Here is a 17,500-nt window from a genome sequence, read left to right on the forward strand (position 1 = left end):
AAAATTTTGATATGCGTCTCGTTCAGGGTGGAATTTTCCTTCAACATAGACATATAAGGGTTTGATGGTGTAGCGCTGAACAAGCGTCTCTTATTTCGCATCCTTTCACCTGGAAGCTTTCCACCTGCTCAGACACCGAGCTCCTCTTCATCCGAACGTCGGCCTGTCCTCAGATGCATGTGCGGTTTAGTGGAGTTTTATCCCCCTACTCTCCAGCATGATGTCGTCACGTCAGTATCCGCTCACGTGTCACAGTCACAAACAGACTTTGGAGCTTTAATAGGAAACTAGGAAACAGAAAGGCATCTTCACTGAGGCAATAGAGAGAAAAAAGAAAGAAAAAGAAAAAAAAAAGGAGAGAGAGAATCCACCGCTCCACTCCACAGGACTTTCTGGCGTTGAAGGGTTCGAGCTGATCTGTCAGCATGGTTAATTAATTAATTAATTTATTTATAGCAGCCCCCCCCCCATGCTGACTTACAAAAATCTGCATCTTTCTCGTCTTTTTGGTGAGAAGCTTTGATCTGTATTTACACAGCGTTGTTGTTCTCTTTTTATTAATCTGTCCAGCGAGTTTAATCTGTTCATTCCTCTGTCCATCTGGTCACTGATGAGGATGATGAAAGCTGAGAGACAGGAAGTAGGGAACAAACTGCATGCTTTGTGGATAAGGGCATCGAACGATGCTATAGTTCGTATGATGAAGCAGCAACAGCAACATACAGTGCGCGCACACACAAACACGCTGTCGACGGTCACACCTGAAGCCGCTCCAGCCTTCTCCTAAACTGTGCGTGGTGTCTTGTATCATGCGACAGAGGTGTGTTCACCCCATGCAGATAAGCACATAACACATGATTGACATCGAGGAGGCGGAGCCATGTTATTCTAGAGGTGAAGCGTGGTGATTTGATGTGTGTGTGTGTTTGTTTATAGAAGAGTGTGAGAGTTCTAATGAGAATGGGTGTACGCATGCTGAGTCATTGTGCAAGAGAGAGAGAGAGTGTGTGTGTGTGTGTGTGATTATTGTGGCAGCTCTGTGACGGGTCTTTTCTGTTTCAGCGTGTCGATGAGGGACAGGACGCCGCGCTTGACACTGGTGGAGACACGGCGCGTCACCGAGTCGGAGGGTGGGCACTGCGAGCAGGACTTCTGTGACGGCGGGCGCGCAACCAGACACTTCTGGTAACGTAACTGCGGTGAGGAACAAAGAAAGAGAGAGAACGGTGAGAGAGAACCAAGATACACATCACACAAGGTTCACTGCCGTGACTCACAACACGTAAAGGACCAGACTAACTGTGTTGGTGTTGATTAACTGTCTATAACAGCAGCTCTGACAGGAGTTCCAGCTGTAGCGTAAATAACAGGTCTATATTAATGCCCTTGTTCTAATATGCTTCTGTTTCTATAGTAACAGGATAAAACATGGAAAAAATATATAAAAATTGATGGGAACTGATATCAAAATTGATGTCCTGGTGGACGCTGGACAGATTAAACCGGTGCCGTCTGTTATTTATGTAATCAAGTCGACTGATAAAATATTAACAAGTGAGGACTTTCCAGTTCCTTATTAACTTCTAATTAAAATCAGATGATCCACAGCAGCACATTGTAACTACATACAAACAGAAAGTTTGACTTATCTGGAAATAAACTTGTCTCCGTTTTAAAGAGGCAGAGTGACTTTAGCTAGAATTGACTGGAATTGTTAAAAGTACTAATGACTTTTGAAAATTAGTGTGAGTTAGTCTGCTGTAGCACAACGTCTCTGTAGTAGCCTCAAGGACTGCAGGTACTGACCATACAAGCGGCCTGCACGGCCTCAGACACGCTGCCTGCGTTGGGCTCGCACCAGAACACGTGGCACTCAAAGTGCTGGTTGCCCGTGTCCATGATGAATGCGAACGAGCGCACGTCTCTACCAACGCCCATGAAGGAAAGGAAACGCACACGGCACTCCACCAGGACTTCCTCTTCCTCCTGAAACAGGAAATGATCTCATTACAAACAGAACCCTAACCCTGATCTTTATTAAAAGGTTGAAATGATTTTAAACTCGTCTTTATTTACGGTATGTAAAAAAAATCTCTCTCTATATATATATATTTGTCATTGCCTTCTCTTTGATGACGGTGACAGTCGCGTCTGCTACATTCAGCATTACCGGGATCCAGTTGTCTCGTGTTGATGTCATCAGGCTGTCCACTGCACCGTTGAGGATGTCCATGCCTGACAAAATCTTCGTTATATTACAATGGACAGATCAGCCTTATTTATGGTTTGTCTTATGGTTTAAAAACACGTATCTTACCTATGGGTCGGGCGACTGGCATCATGCCGATGTATAGGACATGAAACCTCTGCACCAGTTCAGTCTTTGGTGTGGGGAACTCTGCTAAAGAAGACGCATTGAAGGACATATTAACGAACACACACACACACACACACACACACACACACATACATTAGAGAAGCGTGTGTGATGCGTTACCCTGCAGTGGGACGTCGAGTCCTGTGTGGCTCCGGTCCTGCAGAGATCCTCCGGCCATAGCTTTGGCATTCTTACGCTCTGCCATGATCTTATAAACACAACATCACACAAACAAACAAAAAGATTACACAACTAGTACACTGATTAGATTGTTCCTAGATCATCATGTCAAACTAATTACACCAACATGGTTTTTATTTCATTCTAGAGCACAAGGTCCTTGGAGGCTGTTAGAGCTCATAGGCTGAGATGACTTGATGTAGAAACGTCTTTAATGGCACCAAGTCAGGTTTAAAAAAATGAATTTAGCTAACTCGTGCAAAAAAAAATTGTTCTAGGAAGGTTTAACACCTTGTAGTTTAATTCTGTTCATCCGGAGTTTCAAGCTTTGTGAGTCTCCTTATCTTAATCCCTCGTCCATCCCAACACGCCGTTCTTAAGGAAAAGTCATTATACGGCGCTTCTTAGTGCTGGAACAATTTTCTGATAGCTGGCAAAGGAAGGGACAAAGTGACGAATCCGCACTTATGACGGGAAACGTGCCGTTACTGTCCTCACGTGTTTTTAACGTTATATATGTCGTCAGTTACTCGTCCCGCACTAATCCGCAGGCTCGAGAACAGTGTGTGATTTAATACATTTGTATACATTAGACAGAAGTCTAAAGGTGAAAAGCAGGTGGCTTCAATCCTCTTGTTCCCTCTGCGCAGGGAGCAACATTGATTACTAACATCATTAATCAAAAGAGACGTGTTTGTCACACAGGGTGGATTCGGATGAAGCACTGCGGAGTTTTACGGTCCTGTGCCGCGCGCACACACACACACACACGCACACACACACACACAGCTCTTTGATACTTGCTATTCTCCATTTCATACACTGTATTTCACTTAGAATTTCTAATATACCTTTGAGTTGGCACAAAAACCAAAAGCACACAGAATTCATTGGGAGGAATAAAAAGGTGTCGAGCCTCTTACCCGGGAGCAGATTTCATGCAGGCTGGTGGCGATGGCTTTGGCAGGCGTGTCACAGCGAAAAACATGACATTTTAATATCCGTGTGTCTTTATCACGTGCTACGTAGGCAAAATCCCTAGAAGGAAAACAGCAAAGGTTTAAACACGCACACGATTCATTACCTGAGACTTTTCTCTCTGTGTGTGTGTGTGTGTGTGCGTACTTTGATTCAGACCAAAAACAGCTTGATGTTGACTGATAGAAAGGAAGGATAAAGGATGAGGGAGGAGGGAACATTACCTCTCTCTGAATCCAGGACAGCAGTGAAGAAAAGAAGAGCGGGGATTAAATAGTAGTTAAGAAATGCTCATGCATTAACACACACACACACACACACACACACGCACACACACACACGCACACACACACACGCGCACACACACACGCGCACACACACACGCGCACACACACACGCGCACACACACACGCGCACACACACACGCGCACACACACACGCGCACACACACACGCGCACACACACACGCGCGCACACACACGCGCACAGTTCCTCAGGCACATGTCTCACAAAGCACTTTTCAGCAAAACTCATGACAGCTGAGGTTGTGTGTGTGTGTGTGTGTGTGCGTTAAAGCCGTTAATGTGTTTTCACATATCACAGACACTCTAAAATGTTGAGGCTGGATCCGCGTGTCCTTGACTATAAAACAGCACAGTGATTATGGAGCGAATACGCAAAGAGAAAGAAAGAGAGAAAGAAGGGGGTGAGAGTGAGAACAGAACACAACACATTTAAATATAGAACAGTTGTACAAGTGTGTACATGTCACGCTTTGAAGATATTAAACTCCTTTTTACTGACATTTACTTCCAGTTTGGTCATTAGTCAGCAAGTCCCACCCACTGGTGAGTTTTAACCAATCGCACGGCAGCAACCGGCCAGAGACACGTTACAACCTGAAGTGTTTGATTCCACGTACAACACAGCAATGTGGTAAAAATCAGGGAAGCGCGTATTAAAGGAGTGACACCGGTTTACTGCAAACTCCTCTGTCTTGAAGAGTTTCCCGAGGAGGAAAAACCTCATGGTACAAACGCTGACACTGAAAAGTCGATCCATCCGTTTCATCTTCTCCTACATCGAGTCCATCCCACGATGGATTCTGATCGCGCTTCTTCACAAGCTTTAAGCAGCTCTAAATAATCAGGCAATAAGAGCTTCACCACAACAACAAAGCTGTGTAAAGCTGCTTGGGGTCAACTATCTGTCCGTTGTTTAAATGACTCTATACACCTCCCTCTCTTTCTCTCCTTGTCCTTTTCTAGTGCTGATGTTCCTGAGAAATCCTCCACATCCTCATAACACACACTTGAAACATCCAACAAGTTAAATGGCTAAAACTTAATCAATGCAAATGCAGTAATATGGACATTTACGGGCTAAATAAATAAATAAATAAATAAATAAATAAATAAATAGAGTGAGAGAGAGAGAAAACCGAGAAACGAGAAATAGCAAGAAGAAAAAAAAAGGATGAAGCTGAAGAGAAAGAGAAATAGAACACTCACGTCTAGAGCAGCTCCTATTTTAGCTTCATGTCAAATCTGCTCCTCTCCTCTACAATGCTGATTTAAAGACTTCACCTCACTTCACTCTCTCACTCTCTCTCTCTACATCCAATCCAATCCCATCCCAGCGTCCCCCTGCCCCTCCTCCCCTCGCTCTCACTTTGGAAATCCGCTAAACCTTTTTATTTATTTATTTTTTAATTATTTATTATTCCTATATAAGAGTTCAGTTTTGTCAGACAGCCGGTTAACACAGAGTATTGTATCTTTTTACGCTCTACAAAACAAGAAATTGGGCAGGAAAAGAATTCGGTAATGTTGATGAGGATGTGCACTGCCCCACACACACCCACACACACACAGGAGTTACAGCTGCTCCAGCAAGAATGGCGTGGCGATCGATTCAGAGGATCAGAGAGGACCTCACACGCTCCGTTTGCTAGCGGCTGCACACTCCCAGTGCAACTGGATTAAACTTTCATCATCCACTCATCTCACTCGCCATCAATCTTTTATCTGCATCCTCCTTTCGCCAGGGTAAATCCGCCACACTAGACTCGTTAGGGTGACCTTTAGCGAAGAAGCGATAGAGAGCGCATTCGATGCGTCTGCACGCATTGATTAAATTCTAACGTGTGCGCATGTGAACACACATCATCATAATCATCACTAATACTGTATAAAACATCATCTGTCGCTCGCTTCGCCCGTCCCACACAGACAGATGTGAGGCACGTACGCGGCGCAAGAATTTGATTTGTTCTCCGTCTCTCTGCGGCCGCTTCTCGCCGCTGTACTGCTTGTCGCAGAGATCATACAAGATTCATCACCGGAAAAAAATAAAAACTAAAAACAAACACGCTTGAACATTTTGGTGAAATAAAATATTACTGAACCGCACACATGCACTGTGGCTGCTGAAACTTACTGGAAAACGAATCAAATTTCTCTTCACCATATTAATACAGCGAGAGTCCTGGAAAAAGAGAGTTGGTGTTGTACTGAATGTGAGTCTTATTCCTTAGATGATTATTTAATGTGTTGCAGCTTCAGTAGAAACAAGTAAAAGTTTGCAAAAGCAAATTGTCGGCCTGTTGTTAACGTAAGTAAAATATCGTATATTTCGCTCGCTTGGCGGCTAACAGACAGCAAACGATCGACTGCATATTTAAACATAAAGTGAAAGAACTCAAGGTTCCGAAGGTAAAAGTGATTGCAGTGAATGAATTGGTGAGAAGATGAACAAAGCGGCGCAGGAAGTGTTCAGTTCACGTGTCGTACCTGCCGTTGTCCCGCCCCACACCCCACACGCGGATGCTTGCGATTGGCTGAGAGTGAAGGACGCTGCGGTCCATCGGGTCGACTAGGTTCAGCATGTTATTCTCCAGGATCAGATACATATCTTTTCCCTACACACACACACACACAGCAAAAGTTCAGCATTAATAACAAGGTCTTATGAAATGTCTGTGTGATGAATGCTGATAAGTGATAAACAAAATATCACAACACATCCTCCTCCTCTCTCTCTTTTCTCCTCCCCTCCTCTCTCTTTTCTCCTCTCCTCCTCTCTCTCTCTTTTCTCCTCTCCTCCTCTCTCTCTCTCTTTTCTCCTGTCCTCCTCTCTCTTTTCTCCTCTCCTCCTCTCTCACTTGCTCTTCTTACACCGAACATGACATTATAAATCTGTGTGCAGTCCCTCTCCATGATAGACAGACAAGGTGGTATGTGTGTGTCTTTCTGTGAGTGTGTGTGTGTGTGTGTGTGTGTGTGTCACCTCTCCCCATATGCCGACTGTGTCTCTGATGTCGTTCTTGCAGTAGGACAGCTGTCGGATGCAGTTGTTAACGGCGACACTGCTTTTACCGGGAGCCAAGTCCTCTTCAGCCATCTCCACCCAGCCTAGAGAGCGCACCGCAAAACACTAACACACACACACACAATATTACCATTACTGAAAGTACATAAAAAGAAACGAGTGAATAATGATAACACAATGGCGCACGGGGCTACAAACCTGACGTTGATTATTATTCTGATAAACCTCACACCCTGTCATGTTCTATTCCTCTTATTCCACAGCAAACGCACACTTTCAGAGTCTATTGTTTTTTGCATTCACAAGAAAATGTTTTTTTTTCTTCTTGAAAGTTTGTTTGGTGGTTTTGCTCTCTCTCCCAGCCCATCCCTCTAGTCCTCTGTCGCTCCATCCCTCGCTCCTCCCTGTACCTGGAGACCTGACTCATTCATCCTCTCTTCGCTTCTGACACACTGCAAGATTAAAACCCCTGCAGGCCTGTCTCACACTCTGGGAGCATGTGTATGTGTGTGTGGGGTGGGGAAGTGAGAGGTAGATAAGGAGGAGGGGGATGTGTGTGTGTGAGACTAATAATAGGCACAACGTTGTCCTCCTCTTCCACTTTGATTCTAAGCGCCTGTGACAGAGAGAGAGAGCAAGAGAGAAAGAGGGGGGGGAGAGAGACAAAGAGAGAAAAAGAGAAAAGGAGAGAAAGATAGAGAGAGAGAGAGAGAGAGAGAGAGACAAACAGAAAGAGAGAGACAGACAGAAATAGAGAGACAGAAAAAGAGACAGAGACAGAGAGAGAGAGAGAGAGAGAGAGAGAGAGAGAGAGAGAGAGAGATGGGCCAGGGAGGAAATGAAATATTTAAAGGAAGACTCCTTGAGTGACGTCAAGCAGAAAAACTGGGACAATTTTCAGCCTGCACTTATAAACCATGCTGTCAAATCGGAAAAAAGTGGAATTATGTTGATATAAACGGATTTGAACTAAAAAAAACAATATATTAAAAAGTAAAAAAAATATATATATATAAATAAAAAAGTTCTCTTTTAAAATTGTTGCTCTAATTATACAGAATTATACAGAGTTAAACTTTCATGCTAGCTCTGTATCACTAGTTATTTGTGTTGGTTAGCTGAACTGAATTTCTTATTTTATTTAATTACTTTGTTTCTTTCGTGTTTTCGCACTCACTCTCTCCAGACATACTGCAGGATGTCAGTGTTAGTAAGGCTAATACACTCACATGGTGCTCTGGTCGGCAAACAAACAAACAAACAAACAAATAAATAAATAAACAATTGGATCCACCCACACACCCCATTCCTCCACATTTAAACTGAAATCCTGTTCTAATCTCCTGGACCTCTGTATCCTGTGTTGCGTTTACACTCACTAGAGAGCGCTGTGTTCGTGCAGCACCTTCAACTCTTCAAATATTAATTCTTTCTCTCTCCACCAGATGGTGAGCTTGACCTAACTCAGCAGCTCCACGAGCTTCTAAAACAAATACCACAAACTTGAATTGTAAACAAACCTTTATCAGATAGATGACCGGATGTACTGCACCCACAATTCTGAGCAATTCCAGCCAGAACAGAACTCAACGTGGGTTTAGAGGATTTTCACATGGCTGTGTGTGTGTGTGTGTGTGTGTGTGTGTGTGTGTTTTACCTTGGCTTCAGGGTCACTGTTAATGCTGCTAGAATCTTCTTCCTCCACTGGAGCAGGGTTTCTATTTAAAACAAAAAATGAATTGTATTTCAATGATTTCAAATTTCTTGAGTTATAAAATTAGCATGTGAAACACACACACACACGCTTTTTTTCTTTGTAAGTCGGCGTACATGTTGTACATGTACCGTATAAGTAATACAACACTTAGTGGGATTGTGAGCAAATCAGAGACAGACTGTGTGTGTAGAGGAGAAGAGTTACTGTCACCGTGACAACCATGATTATTTTTCATTTACTGCATGACTCAAGTGCTCTAACGCTCTCGTTTCTCATTCCATTACAGAACCACTTAATACTTTTGAATCGCTTCAGAGTTACGGCTTTTCTGTTAAAATCTGTAGATAGATAAATAAATATAGGAAACAAACTGTTTGGTCATGAAGACTTTCATGTGGTGGACATAGCTACTCAGATACAGCTTGCCAAGTTTCTGAATGTTTTTCTTGGATGACCAAAGTAGCGCGCACACACACACACACAGATGTTTCTAAATACGTTATATGTTCAAAAAATATGTTCAGACAGCTCTGATAAAAAAAAAAGATTCTCTCACACAAACACACACCGGTGAAGTTCTTTGTTCATGATTCACACACTCACACACACACACTCACACACACACACACACACACACACACTCTCACACACACACTCTCACACACACACTCTCACACACACACTCTCACACACACACTCTCACACACACACTCTCACACACACACTCTCACACACACACTCTCACACACACACTCTCACACACACACTCTCACACACACACTCACACACACACTCACTCACACACTCACTCACACACTCACTCACACACTCACTCACACACTCACTCACACACTCACTCACACACTCACTCACACACTCACTCACACACTCACTCACACACTCACTCACACACTCACTCACACACTCACTCACACACTCACACACACAGCTGAAGGTCTTTGTTCATGACAATCACACACTCACTCACACACTCACTCACACACTCACTCACACACTCACTCACTCACACACTCACTCACTCACTCACTCACTCACTCACTCACTCACTCACTCACTCACTCACTCACTCACTCACTCACTCACTCAGCTGAAGGTCTTTGTTCATGACAATCACACACTCACTCACCGAAGCTTGAGTGAGGCATAGCGTAGAGTGGCTCCTTCAAATTCCTTAAGACTGGGGTCAGGGTTCACTGTAGCAGCCTGCAGGTCCTAAAAGAGAGAGAGAGAGACAGACAGAGAGAGAGAGAGAGATAGAAAGTAAGCAAAGATACGGCCCTTGAGCAACCCCATTTGAGTCATGACTTTGAGCCCACATGCTGTTTGCAGAGACCTGCATGCTGTAAGTGTGTGTGTACATGACTGTCCACTGTCCAAAGAAAACATGCTCACTGAAACTTGATTTAAAGTGCTTCTGAACACAGTTTATAATCTACATCACATAATAAAGGGTTCACTGGGTTATCCAAGTGTTTTTCAGTTCAGGGGAACTTTAAGAACACAACAACTGCACAAGATTATTTACAACAGTAACAGGCACGAGACAAGCAGCAGAAACAGAAATGCTGAATAAGAGGAAGGTCTGTGAGGCTGATAGCAGGCAGGTGCAGGCAGAAGCTGACGATCACCACGGTCAGAGTTTAAAGGCTGTCTGGCGACAAAGCCGTTAATCAGGATGTCTCGGAGCTTCGAGCCTCGACAGCAGAGTGGCTTAAAGGATTTTACTCCATCTGTAGTAAGCATGGTCACTTTGGCCATAGAGACTGGATTACATTTATGTTCACGAAGATCATGTAAATAATAATCAAGGTAAATAAGTAGTATTCAGAGATCTTTTCATCTGTGTACTGATTAGTTGTAGAAATATTTTTGTATAGAATAAATATAAATAAAGAAGAGATTCATAATGGAAGACAGAACATGTAAGATTTTCATAAACGTTGATACAGCTGCGTATCTGAGTCGCTTGACCTCTTGAGCCATTCTGCTGCAGGAGCTCTGCACAAATCCGTCTCATACTGACCTTCCAGATCTCACTATCAATCTTTCCAACTGCAAAGTCACTCCAGGGCTGTTTCTACACACACACACACACACACACACACACACACACACACAGACACACACAGACACAGACACAGACACAGACACAGACACACACACAGACACACACACACACACAGACACACACACAGACACACACACACACACACACACACACACACACACACACACACACACACACACACACACACACACACACACACCCCAAAGTGGAAGAGAAAGACAAGACAGTGAGCATAAATCACTCCAGTTTACCCGAGTTTGAACATATGAAGTATTGTTCCATATGTTACTTTATGTTCGAGTGAAATATAAACATCATTAGTAACATCATACTGCTTAATAAGCATGTGTGCTTTCTATATGCCTCTGACTCTGTGTGTGTGTGTGTTCAGATGGGACAAATTAAAGGAACACACAACAGCGTGTCAGTTCGTTCTGAATGGTGGAGCAGCAACGAACGGCGTTTTCCTCCCAGATGTTTATTCATTGTTGGTGGTACTGCTATTGTATCATCTGGTGCAAGCAAATATATCATGTAATGCTATAATGTGATGTACTCAATACAAACATTATGAGCTGGTTCACGTAACCACTTTATATAACACTCTTAACACACACACCTTACCATTCACGTTTCTGTCACGTTTTCGCCAGCGCCAAAAAAAAACCATTTTCGCCGGCGTATAATTGTGACAAATGTCGATGTAGATTGACGTAAAAGTCGCATCAAATCCACCTTGGTTGTTCACACTGCGGCCACATTGGAAAAAATCAGATTTGGGTCTGATTCAGGACCACATATGGAAGTGGCCCAGATCTGATTTGAAAAAAATCAGATCTGGCCAGATTTGAGTGTTCACACTTCTCCTGAAGAAGTCTGACCTGCAGTGTGAACGTGGCCTTGGACGTGAAGTCGGATCCATGGTTTGAGCTAACTTTTTTTTTCCCGCTGATTGTCAAAATTTTTCGGTTCACGCGTTGCTAAAGACTACACGAACACACAGGGAGAACACGTGGGGGAGGAAAGAGCAGAGCAGTTTCACACCACACAAAAAAACTCTAACATTACCTTCTCCTCCTGTCCATGCTGGGTCTCACTGTGTTTGTCTTTCTCTGGCATGATCTGCAGTGATGAGGATCGAGGCTTTACACACACACACACACACACACACACACGCACACACACACAGACACGCGCACACACACAGACACGCGCACATACAGACACTTTTTATTACCACAGACAGAGGACATTTTTCAAGGCATATAGTTCATTAAAAATGGGAAAGAAAAAAAGGCTAAATCACGGCCTTTACTCTCTTTATGTTACGGGCACTGCTTTGAGGATCGTGGTTGTGAAAATGTTAATTAGAATTGTGAATTAGAATCATTTTCCTGAACCATTTTATCATCTTAACAACCAGTAATAAAAATGATAAGGAGTTAAAAGGGTCAAACTGTATTATTTACTTGTTTAAAAATTCTCAGCCAGACTGTAACTGACTTCTTGTTCCATTTCAGTTGGGAATGAATAAAAAATAAAGAAATAAAAATAAGCTCTGTGTCGGAAAAAGGCTGAGTGGGATTGTAGGAAATACAGTTATATTTAGGCTTCGAGCTGTGAAACCGTGTGTATGTGAGAGAGGAAAAGAGAAAAAGACTTACGAAGTAGCAGCTGTTGACAAACCCACAAGAAGGAACATTCGCATCGGAGGAGGAAGAGGAGTTCCAAGAGAGGACAGGGGCTGGGGCGAGACGCGTGGATGAGGGCGCAAGTGGGACGGGGTCGGCGGAGCTGTCCAATGTGATGCTGTCTGAGCGACAGGATGCTCCGAAAAACACCTCTGCATGAGATGCCTGAAATAACAGAGAGAGAGAGAGAGAGAGAGAGAGAGAGAGAGAGAGAGAGAGAGATAGAGAGAGAGAGAAAGAGAGATAGAGAGAGAGAAAGAAGGAGAGATAGAGAGAGAAAGAAAGAGAGAGAGGTAACAGAATACACACAGGGTGAATAGAGATGATGATGATGATGATGATGAGGCTCGTGTTTGAGCACCACCATTTGGGCTTTTCAAGACACCAGAATTACACACGGTGTAGAACTTTACTGGGTGAAGGACGCATAAGTCCCATGGACCTAATTTGTCACGCTCATAAGGATAGTGTCCAAACCCAATATGTCTTTGCTCGTATGTAGTTTTATAGGTAAATAAATAACTTTACAGCTAATTGCTGTACGAGTGGGAAACTGGTCTGTTTAACGTGTGCGATTCGTTGTAGAAAATAAACTTCCGTGCGAGAGCCTGAAGCTGCTCTCAATAAACGGAGCGGAAATAATTGAATTCTGGACAAAGAACAGACGAGTCATTTTGTGTTTGGATGTGAACGTGTGTGTACCTCGTGGTCAGGGGTGGGTGAAGGAGAAAGCGAACCCAGTGAGTGTTTGCGTGTGTCCTGATGAGGGACGCTCGGTACAGGCTGGCACGGACCAGGTCTCTCCCACTGTGTGGTGCCGGTGGGAATGTGCCAGTAATAAATGCCAGCCATGTCGGTCATCATCTTCCATCCTGGGGGCAAGTCTGGATCCGTCTGGAATGACCGTTCTCCCCAGATATCTGCAAACACACACACACACACACATTAGTGCAAAATAACAGTGTAGTGAATATAGAGTACTTAACACCAATTAACCTATCTGGGTCTAAAGTTACTGGAATATTTATATCTGTTGCTTGGTCACTTGTTAGAACAATCCCTGCATGCACGCGCACGCACACACACACACACACACACACACACACACACACACACACACACACACACACACACACACACACACACACACACACACACACACACACACCAGTCCTCCTAAGAGCAGCTGAGGATTTTCTAAAATATTTCATCCATTAGTAAGAGTATTTGTCACACAATGACTACTACAGTAAAAACAAACCACAATCTTACACACACTCAGCAGCACATAAACAGGCAATGGAAGAGGAAGGTCTCTGGTCTGGACATGTTGTGTGAGGATGTGGTTTCTGGAACGAGTGACTAAAACGTTGTGCATGTGCGAGAGTGTGGAGAGGAATTGCAAAAATGCACTGTGAAGTCGACTCTTACTTTTAATGTGCGAATGTGTGCCGCGTTATTAACGCTTTAAATAACCGAGAGGGAAACGATAAAAGCACAATGAGGACAAGGATCTGAGTTCTACATAATAAGAGTATGAGTCACAGAAGAAGCCTTTATTTTTGTGTCATCTTTACGTTACAGCACAGTGAACTTCTTACTGCACACAGCCAAGGGAGTTTGGGTTAAAGCACAAGGGCTATGTGTGTGTGTGATAAATAAACACACACACACACACACACACACACACACACACACACACACACACTTACTTCAATGTCGGTGACTGAAGCTGTACCAAAAAAATGACTTGGCAGTTGATGAACTTGGCTAATTGGGTGCACAAAAGTCCAAAATAATCATTAATCAAAATCATCTCCTCAATAATCAAAACACAAACAAAACAATAGGAGAATCTTCCGATTACTGTTTTCTACCACACCATAAACCAGCCAGGGAACATCATCAAAACACATCCATATGAATGCAGGTTTGTACTGATTCACTCAAAAAAAATCCAATTCAATGTTGGAGGATTAAATGAGTCGTAACGATGTGTTAATAACGAACGCCGTCTCGAAGACTCGCTCTTCTTTAACGTGTGTAAGTCTGAGTAACATTTACAGAAGTTTAATCACGTTACACACATCCGATAATCCCATCGAGCTCACGGAAGTGTGTGATTGGCTGGTTCCGTTGTGGTTGACAAACGCAGCGCTTGACCAATTACACCTGGAATTTGGATAACGAAGAGAACGTGTTGAGCGAAAACATCACGAAAACGGGGTTGTGAAAACCACTCAATAATAACGCCAGGACGTTAGGAGGAAAAAATGCATTGTGGGATTTGTAGTCCCTACTGCTCAATGTTTCCTCAGGCAGCCTTCACTCTGTCATATGTCTCATGACCTTCACACAATAATACATGCTCTCTCTCTCTCACACACACACACACACACACACACACACACACACACACACACACACACACACACACACACACACACACACACATCTTGATCTGAGAATCACAGGAGGTAGAAACAGAACTGAAGTCTCATCTTTTTGCATGCGTCACACTTTCTTTTTCTCTTCTCTCCCCTTCATCTCTCTCTTACTCTGCAGTCTATAAAGCAGCAGCTCGAGGGGGAGGGGAGCATGGAGCTTTTCCATTGCTATGAGACACACACACACACACACACACACACACACACACACACACACACAGCTAACAAGCATCAACACACATGAAGCAAAGTTTTCAGTATTCAGCTCACAAGCTTGTAACACTCGTTTCATTCGTTTCACTCTTTCATCTCTGAGCATTTATACACTATAATAAGCATCTCACACACACACACACACACACACACACACACACACACACACACACACACACACACACACACACACACAGTACCTACCCTCATAATTCACTATGACAATAGCCAACATGTAGTCTTTGCCCAGCATCATGACTGAATAACTAAGCAGCGTCTAAAGAACAGGAGCACATGGAGAGGAGAGAAAGAGCGACAGAGGGAAAGGAGGGAGGGAGGAAGAGAGAGAGAGAGAGAGAGAGAGGGAGGAAGGGCAAGTGCCAGTCTGCTCTACTTGTTTATTGTTTATTTTCTCTGCAGCTCAAGCAAAAAGATGAACAGTTGCTTCCTTTTCGAGACGGGACATGTGACAGGATAAGTGGAAAAACAAGCCCTGCCCACCCTGCACACTAAAATGTTCAGTCACCCTGGCAACCTTAAGATCATCTTTCTTCCAATATCACAATTATGTGAGCAAAGGAGAGAGAGAGAGAGAGAGAGAGAGAGAGAGAGAGAGAGAGAGAGAGAGAGAGAGAGAGAGAGAGAGAGAGAGAGAGTGCAAGAGAGAAAGAGAGGGAGAGAGAGACAGAGAGCATGAGAGAGCACAAGAGAGACAGAGAGAGCGAGAGAGAGAAAGAGAGAGACAGCAATGTAATAATGCAAATACAAAAACAGTAAGAGCAACTCTCTTAACAATTGGAACAGTTAAGCAGTCAGCAACACACACACACATACATACACAAAGGCCAAGTAGCATCTGTGTGTGATTTGTGTTCACATTTGACACACACCTGTGAGAATACACCTGGCCTGTAAGTATAACAGACACCAAGGCTGTGACACACACACACACACACACACACACAAACAGCGTTGAGACTAAGGATTGTAGGAAAACAGGAACCATGTGACCCAGTCTTTAAAACCCGTGAAACATTCAGCACTTGAACACAGCAGGAATGTTTGGTTCCTCCACATTATGATTTGGTTAGTATTTCTAAGCGAGTGTGATGCTGCTGGAACACACTGCATTAAACACCAACTGACCAAACAACAAACAACAAACCCACATTGCATCAAAAGCCCAACACTGCACTTTAGTACCTTATTAATGTCTCTCAGATATTTAATCTATATTCTGGGTTTCCAGACAGTTTCTAAAATGAAAACTGTTTATAAATCAACAGGTTATCTGATAAAGAAGTGACCTTTGGCCTGATACACAAGATGTGAAATAGTTAAAAATCAGAGCTGAAAATCTGTACAAGTGCTCAAGACATCCCCACACACGAGCGTGCACACACTCCAAGATCATGTCTGAGTAAACAACTGTGCCAGAGCCAAACAACAGCTATAAACCACATGCAAACAAACACAGACGCACACACACACAGAGACTGTGTATAAGCACTGACCCGTGTCCTCTGGAGAGCCCAGTGAGGTGCTGTCCTGAGACAGTGTAGTCCAGCTGGACTCCTCGTCACTAGGTGGAAGGTTCTGGATGCGGTGAAGTGCGCGGTCTGTTTTGGCGCCAGTCCGGGGCCGGTCTTTCTTGGTCTCTGGGGAAGACGAGGCGGAGGAGGAGCCGATAGACAGAAGGGGCGTGTCCTCTGGGCTGCACAGTTTCCGCAATAACGGAGGGCTGAGATCTTTCTCTTTCAACAGCGGAATCATGACATCATAATCCTGCTCCCTGGGTTCGTCTAGCGAAAGGTCATCACCACGTGACTCCAGGATGATCTTGTCCTTCTGGAGCTGCGGGGACTTCCTGAGAAGATCCGTTTTTTCTGACAGGATGAGCAGCTCATCGGAATCATCCTCAAAGGGGTTTGTGTTGGAGTCCTCAGCTTGATCCTCGTCTTTGGCTTGTTCATCAAGAAAATCGCTCGTGTTCTTGTTAACCGGCTCGTCAAAGTCGTCTGGCTCGGTTTGGCTGTCGATGCTTAATTCCAGCTCGTGGTCCGAGTCGTCCGTGATGTTTCCTACGTCGTCTTCGTTTGTCGTGTTTTTGTTTTGGTCTTGCAGCTCGGCCGCTTTGCGTAGCTGGTTCGCGCCGTTCTTCGCCAGCTTTAGATTGGTAGCGCTAGCTGTGACAAAGGACGGGGAGGAGGAGGACGAGGAGGATGATGAGGAGGAGGATGATGAAGGAGGTGGTGCGGTGCCGTCACCGAGCCCCATGGCACTCTGCATGCTCATTAGTGCGTACTTCTTGCGACACTTTGGGGGCGTGGCCTGGCCCTGATTGACCACATCATCACTTAGCACTTGGTTGTGGGAGGAGAGTAGGCTGAGAGAGGTGGGTGGAGTCACTGCAGGTCCGTTGCAGTTGGCCGCATCTATGGAAGGGGAGGAGCTATGCGGGGAGGGCACGCAGACTGA

General features: G+C 44.1%; 1 protein-coding gene across 6 annotated transcripts in view; it reads right to left on the reverse strand.

The window, feature by feature from the left end:
• apbb2b (amyloid beta (A4) precursor protein-binding, family B, member 2b) overlaps positions 1 to 17,500 on the reverse strand; it is a 33,586-nt gene that overhangs the window by 1,499 nt on the left and 14,587 nt on the right. For 3 of the 6 annotated variants that reach the window (XM_027174385.2, XM_047816056.1, XM_047816055.1), the window contains exons 4-18: positions 16,537 to 17,500; positions 13,065 to 13,282; positions 12,336 to 12,527; positions 11,740 to 11,814; positions 10,627 to 10,680; positions 9,730 to 9,815; positions 8,523 to 8,583; positions 6,824 to 6,970; positions 6,328 to 6,455; positions 3,481 to 3,595; positions 2,498 to 2,585; positions 2,318 to 2,401; positions 2,123 to 2,235; positions 1,807 to 1,986; positions 1 to 1,194 (exon numbers count right to left, since the gene is read on the reverse strand). The exon at positions 1 to 1,194 is cut by the window's left edge and continues 1,499 nt beyond it; the exon at positions 16,537 to 17,500 is cut by the window's right edge. In XM_027174385.2, coding sequence (XP_027030186.2) covers positions 1,024 to 1,194; positions 1,807 to 1,986; positions 2,123 to 2,235; positions 2,318 to 2,401; positions 2,498 to 2,585; positions 3,481 to 3,595; positions 6,328 to 6,455; positions 6,824 to 6,970; positions 8,523 to 8,583; positions 9,730 to 9,815; positions 10,627 to 10,680; positions 11,740 to 11,814; positions 12,336 to 12,527; positions 13,065 to 13,282; positions 16,537 to 17,500 — 2,676 coding nt within the window. In that variant the 3' untranslated portion in view covers positions 1 to 1,023. Of the gene's footprint in view, positions 1,195 to 1,806; positions 1,987 to 2,122; positions 2,236 to 2,317; positions 2,402 to 2,497; positions 2,586 to 3,480; positions 3,596 to 6,327; positions 6,456 to 6,823; positions 6,971 to 8,522; positions 8,584 to 9,729; positions 9,816 to 10,626; positions 10,681 to 11,739; positions 11,815 to 12,335; positions 12,528 to 13,064; positions 13,283 to 15,226; positions 15,354 to 16,536 lie in introns of those variants that run through there. The other 3 variants (XM_027174386.2, XM_047816059.1, XM_047816058.1) reach the window with 3 other exon arrangements.

This window comes from Tachysurus fulvidraco, chromosome 7, assembly GCF_022655615.1.
Source record: "Tachysurus fulvidraco isolate hzauxx_2018 chromosome 7, HZAU_PFXX_2.0, whole genome shotgun sequence".
Lineage (NCBI taxonomy): Eukaryota > Metazoa > Chordata > Actinopteri > Siluriformes > Bagridae > Tachysurus > Tachysurus fulvidraco.